Consider the following 6000-nt stretch of genomic DNA (forward strand, 5'->3'; position numbering starts at 1 on the left):
TCACCAACCCAAAGAAACTTGGAGATTTCACAAATAAATGTGGAAGCGGGTGCTGATGTTTACAAAGGTCACGTTGCAAAAACGAAATGCAAAAGTCAATTCATCCCTCAAACCACGTGACTGGCTCAAGGAGGGGTCCTCACCTCCGGTCCTCGCTCAGCAGCCCCGGCTTCCCCAGTTTATTTACATCCGAACTAAGGGAAATGCCCCAGGAAAGGGGGTGAGAAAGAGTGACTCCTGCAGACTCAGGCGACAGAGTGACCGCTAATTCCACCAAGAATACCCTAAAATGAGCCAGCCGCCACTGCTGGCCAATTACCAAGCTCGAGTCAAAGTTCCACCGCAGAACTCGGGCCTGGGCCTCTCGCAAGCACACCCGTTATTGAAAACACAGTCATTCCCCACTTTCTCTGCCATTCACGCTGGAAATATTCAAACTGAAAAGGCAGCAAAACAAAAGAGGGGAAAAAAGAAAAATGAAGGAAGTGGAAGCGCGGGGCGTTCAATTTGCGTGTTCCGTCCCGCGGAGCTGGGCCCGAACTCGAAACGCCGGGTCCTCCGGGGTGGGGGTCGGGCCCCGAGCCGCAGGCGCGCGGGGGTCGCAGCGTCGGGCGACGGGAGGGACGCGCCCCTCCGCGGCGGCCGGACGCGCGGGGCGCTGGGCAGTGGGCGCCGCGGGGACGGGGCCTGGGTCCCCCGGGGACCAGCGGCCGCTCCGAGCGAGCCGGGGCGGCGGGCACCTCCCCTCCCGCGGCCCGGCCGCAGGCTCCGCTCGGCCGCAAACTTTGCGGGCGGCGCCACTCACGCCCCGCGACCCTCCCGCACCTCCCGCCAGCTCCCCGCCGCCCTCGCCCCGCGTGACCCGAGCCGGCTCCTCCGCTTCCGCCGCGGCCCCGACCCTCCGCGCCCCGCCAGCGGCCGCCGGGGCCTGCGCCGCGCGCCCCTCACCTTGGTGGCCATGGCGGGCGGCTCCCCAGCCCGGGACGGCCGGCTCCTCTTCCGCGCCGCGCTGGCGGCCCGGGGCGGGCGACGCGGAGGGCGGCTCCGGCTGGGCCCCGGCTGTGGGCGCGGCAGCTCCGCCTCGGCCGCGGCTCTGGGCGCTGGGCGACTCCGGCCGCCGCCGCTCCGCCCGTTCCTGCGCCTCCCCGGCTGCGCGGCCCCCGCCCCGCCCCGCCCCCGCGGCGAGCCTCCCATTGACCGCGGCGTGCGCGGCGCGGCGCGGCGCGGAGCGGCCGGCGGCGGAAGCGCGCGGGCCCTGGGCCGCGGCCTCCGCGCCCCTCCCCGCCCCCGCCCGGGCCGCCGGCGCCCTTTGTCCCCGCGCGGGCGGCGTCCCCCGCCGAGGCCGGCCCGGGAGCGAGGGCAGCGGGGGCGCCCGGACGCCCTGCCGGCTGAGCCCGCGCCGCGCACGCCGCTCCGGTTGGGCCGCGGGAGGCACGACGCTGAGGACACGTTTCCGTCCCCCGGGCCGGGACCTGCGACCCGGTGACCCTCGGGGCCTTTGTCCCGGGTGGACAGTGCTGTCGGGCCGGTGGTGTCCCGGGCTGAGTGAAACGAATGCGAAATAAACAGCCAGACCGAGCGGAGCATTGGCTCCCCGGGCCCTTCCAGAAGGTTCCCCCAGGCGTTAGACGGGCTGGGCATTCGTTCACGTCCCCTTCACCTCCTTCTGGACTTTTGATCCATTTTTAAAATGTCTCAGGACCCCCAGAGGTTTTGGGAGACACAACAGCCTTCCTGCAGTGGAAAGGGGAGGGCTAAAAATTTTCATGTCTTTTATTAAAACGTTTTTATTCAGCGTTGGACATACGGGTTTTATCAGTAAGTGAAGGACTTGAGCGGCCAGATTTCTACTCAAGCAAAAGACGTGACTGGGAGACAGGTCTAGTTGGTATTTTCCTCTACAGTGGTGGTCAACCTGGTCCCTACCGCCCACTAGTGGGCGTTCCAGCTTTCGTGGTGGGCGGTAGCAGAACAACCAAAGTATAAATAAACAGATAGATTTAACTATAGTAAGTTGTTTTATAAAGATTTATTCTTCCAAACTTAACGAAAATCCGACATAAAGTACTTGGTAAGTAGTTATTATTATACGCTTTAATTTGCTGTAACTCTGCTTTATAAATTTTATAAAGTTACTTCCCTACTTTATAAATCACTATGACTGTGGAACCAGTAGGCGATTTGAAAATGTTACTACTAACAGAGATACAAAAGTGGGCGGTAGGTATAAAAAGGTTGACTGCCCCTCTAGCACATTCTGTTTTTATTATCAGGGGATATGTATGTACATTAAAAGAGGCAACTGTCAAATCCAGTCAACTTTACTGGGCCAGGAAAGCAGAGTTTACACTTAAATGTCAAGTTTGCGTCCTCTTGAAAATATTCAGTCTGACCTCAAGAGACTTCACGTGTTACATGGAGTTTAAAATGGGGACACTGTCAATGTACAGAATTTTATGCAAAGTGTTACATTTGCTGAGTTCACGTCCAAAGCTCAGTCATCGTGATATTCATGAACAGTTAGTTGTCTAAGTTAAAGGAAGGTTGGAGGTTAATGTCCATCGACAACCTGCTCACCGCGTACCTTTTACATACCTTCATCTTATTTCTATGAAACCTTGAAGAAAGTCATTATTGTCCACTGTTTACAGATATGAAGACATCAAGGATCCCTCAAATAACTTGGCTGATTTGGTAATACTTATTAAAATTGGAAATGACCATAACCTTGGACCTAGCAGCTCTACTGCTAGGAATTCATCCTGCTGTCAGACTCGCACGATTGAGCAAGGATGTTCAGTAAAGCATTGTCCAAACAGAAAGCAGCCTGTATGTTTGTTAATAGGACTGTTTCAATAAAGATGGTATATCCATACAATGGAAATCCTAGGAAGCCCACAAGAAAGTGGTACTATTTTAAGAGATATTAATAAAGGTAAAAAAAAAAAAAAGAATGTTGTGTTCAGCACAATCTATTTGTGTAAAAAATAGGAAATGCATTGTATATTCCTAGAAATGTTCTGAAGCTTCATCAGATGCCATTGTCAGAATTTTTTGAAAATGTATTTATTTTTTTTAAATGAGTTTAGGTTTTTTTAAATGTTTATTTTATTGATTTTAGAGACAGTAAGGGAAAGAGCAGGAGGAAGACAGGAACATCTGTTACATACGTGCCCTGACCAGGGATTGTAGCCAGAGCCCCATGTGCCTCGGGACAATGCTCTAACCAACCAGGCTATCTGGCCAGGGTATAAATGAGTTTACATTTTCACAAACTATAAATATCTTGACTAAGACGACCACATACTAGTATATGGAAAAGGCAGGATTTGAACTCGGGTAATACAGGTAAAGAGTTTTCTTTATCCTTTTAAATTTGAGAGTTGGGCATAGCTCCCTGTAACAGTTCAATAATACATGTTTTTAAAGGAAGTACAAAGTCAGGGTCGCCCCTGTGACACCCTCAATTGACATGTTCTGGGCAACCAATCATCCTGAGCATCTGGTACCAAGAAAGCAAGTCCAGAGTCCAAGTTTTTCTATTTGAATAGTTTTGGTCAGGGGTCCCCAAACTACGGCCCGCGGGCCACATGCGGCCCCCTGAGGCCATTTATCCAGCCCCCACTGCACTTCCGGAAGTGGCACCTCTTTCATTGGTGATCAATGAAAGGAGCACATTGACCATCTCATTAGCCAAAAGCAGGCCCATAGTTCCCATTGAAATACTGGTCAGTTTCTTGATTTAAATTTACTTGTTCTTTATTTTAAATATTGTATTTGTTCCCGTTTTGTTTTTTTACTTTAAAATAAGATATGTGCAGTGTGCATAGGGATTTGTTCATAGTTTTTTTATAGTCCGGCCCTCCAACGATCTGAGGGACAGTGAACTGGCCCCCTGTGTAAAAAGTTTGGGGACCCCTGGTTTTGGTAGTCATGGTTTTATTTTTAGAAGTAGCCATGGAGACCCCAAACTCTTTTTACCAATGCAAATCAATGTGAACATTAAATAAAAAGTGAAATCACCCATATTATTGAGATAGTAAAATCAGGGGTACAGTCACTAATGTAATCCTCAGGTGACCCTGATTTCCTGCTCCTTCTAATACCACCCTGGTTCACATCTCTTTTGGATGTATTTACCAAGTACATGGAATAATAAAATGCCAATCCCGTCATTTATAGGTGTAAAAACAAGACCAGGGTAGTTAAATGACTTCCCCAGGCCACATATTAGGACGGAGCAGGGGCAAGAGCCTACTTCTCTTATCACAGATCTCTAAAACATCTCATTTTTTAACTAAAATTATTTTAGGTAAGAGGTTTGAAGGGAGTTTTGTGAAAGGCCATCACTGCTAAAAACACATCAAGGACTCCTGTCCGAAACTGTCCTAGGAGCCACCTACCCACACTAGAAGAACCAGAGCAGCAGGACATTGTTTTTACTTCATCTCTTGAATTACAGCCACCCAATGGAACGGTAGCTTCTCCTCCTCTAGAAATAGACTTCACTCAGGACAATCATGAAAAGTCCTGGACAAACTTGGAAGGTAGGTGGTTTTGTTTTCTGCTTGTATGTGATCACCCATTCACACCTCTCTGTTCCTTCCCATCCACCTCCTTCTTTTGGCTGGCTTCCACAGAGGTGGTGTTTTATGTGGGCTCCCTCAGAACCCGGAGCCCTGGCATTGAACCTGGCATGCATGCTAAGTTCAGTTATTTCCTTTACAGCCTGAGTTTCCATTACTCTCATTGGTGAGAACACAATTGATTAGGTAAGGAATTTGATTCGCATGTGCAGACTGCGTTTGGTTGCACTTTTAAAAGAAAAGAGAGGTGTAGCCAGAGCAGCAGGGCTATTCAGTTTAGGCTTTGCACTCTTTTTATCATGCCAGGGAGAGGGCTTGATAAGGATTCCTAGGAATCCCGTGCTGGTGACGCAGATAACTCTTGCCCTGAGTTTGTTTAGTAACAGGTGTTAACCACGATACACTTAGGAAATTAAAGCACTTTTATTTTTACTGCAGAAATTAATAACTTCATCATTGTAATTCTGAAACTCTCTAGCCCCATACTCATTCACATTGAAATGATCATTTTAAAATACCATCTTTTAAAAACTTGAAGTTTCTTCGATACAGCTATAATGGTTCAGCCAAACACACATTCACTCCCCACCCTTTCTCCCTTCTTTTTCCCTCCTTTCTTTCCTAGGAGCACAGACTTTCCTGTGGACAGCTGCATTGTTAGACACAACCCCTGTCACCCTAGGTACCTCAGCTCATCCTCAGTTTAATTTTGCTTTTGTTGCCTGTGCTTCTGGTGTCATATCCAAAGTATCACGGCCAAGGACAGTATCGAGGGGTTCGCCTATGTTTTCTTTTAGAAGTTTTATGATTTCTGGCCTTATATTTAAGTCTTTGATTCATTCTGAGTTCATTTTTATGGCATAAAATGGAGGTTTCATTTCATTCTTTTGAAATTCTCAATCTTTTTTTTTTTTTAACATTTTCATTTTGCTCTTAGACTTGTGAATTCATGTGCCCGCCGAAGAAAAGACTTGGATCCCTGTTTTAAGTGACCTGGGCCTGTTCAGAGCAAAGGCCTCTGTTTTCTAACAAGAGTTAGTAACCATGTTGCAAAATTACTCACTTCCCCCTCATTTCAATAAATTCTGTCTACTGAATATACATACCCTAGACTAGTTTCATACAAGGGACCAATAGTTCCTTAATCCTCCCAAGAAACCCCTTTCTGGGCCGCCTGGCCCCCGGCTCGGGGAACTGTAGTTTCAGCGGGCGGCCGGCACGAGAGGGTCCTGGACGCTTGTGGTCCCGCCACCCTGGCGCGAGTTCTTCCGTTTGCTCCAGGCCAGAGGACGCACGTAATCTCGCCTCTTGCTCAGAAGCCCTTCCCTGTTCCTCACCCAAGACCAGAAAGAGACATTAAGGGCACCTAAGGTGACCAATGTCCTACTAACCCAGCTGGTGGCCGATGGGAAGG

At 49.5% G+C, this 6000-nt stretch overlaps 1 protein-coding gene and 1 long non-coding RNA gene across 2 annotated transcripts in view; one reads left to right on the forward strand and one right to left on the reverse strand.

The window, feature by feature from the left end:
- Positions 1-1161, reverse strand: part of SNX9 (sorting nexin 9) — a 97201-nt gene extending 96040 nt beyond the window's left edge. The window contains exon 1 of the mRNA XM_066372939.1: positions 949-1161. Coding sequence (XP_066229036.1) covers positions 949-960 — 12 coding nt within the window. The 5' untranslated portion in view covers positions 961-1161. The remainder of the gene's footprint in view (positions 1-948) is intronic.
- An 891-nt stretch (positions 1162-2052) lies between these two features.
- On the forward strand, positions 2053-5611 carry LOC136397123 (uncharacterized). Its single transcript, XR_010749844.1, has 3 exons — positions 2053-2071; positions 4463-4547; positions 5524-5611. It is a non-coding gene; the product is annotated as an uncharacterized lncRNA (long non-coding RNA).
- The last annotated feature ends 389 nt before the right edge of the window (positions 5612-6000 follow it).

Source organism: Saccopteryx leptura, chromosome 3, assembly GCF_036850995.1.
Source record: "Saccopteryx leptura isolate mSacLep1 chromosome 3, mSacLep1_pri_phased_curated, whole genome shotgun sequence".
NCBI classification, from domain to species: Eukaryota; Metazoa; Chordata; class Mammalia; order Chiroptera; family Emballonuridae; genus Saccopteryx; species Saccopteryx leptura.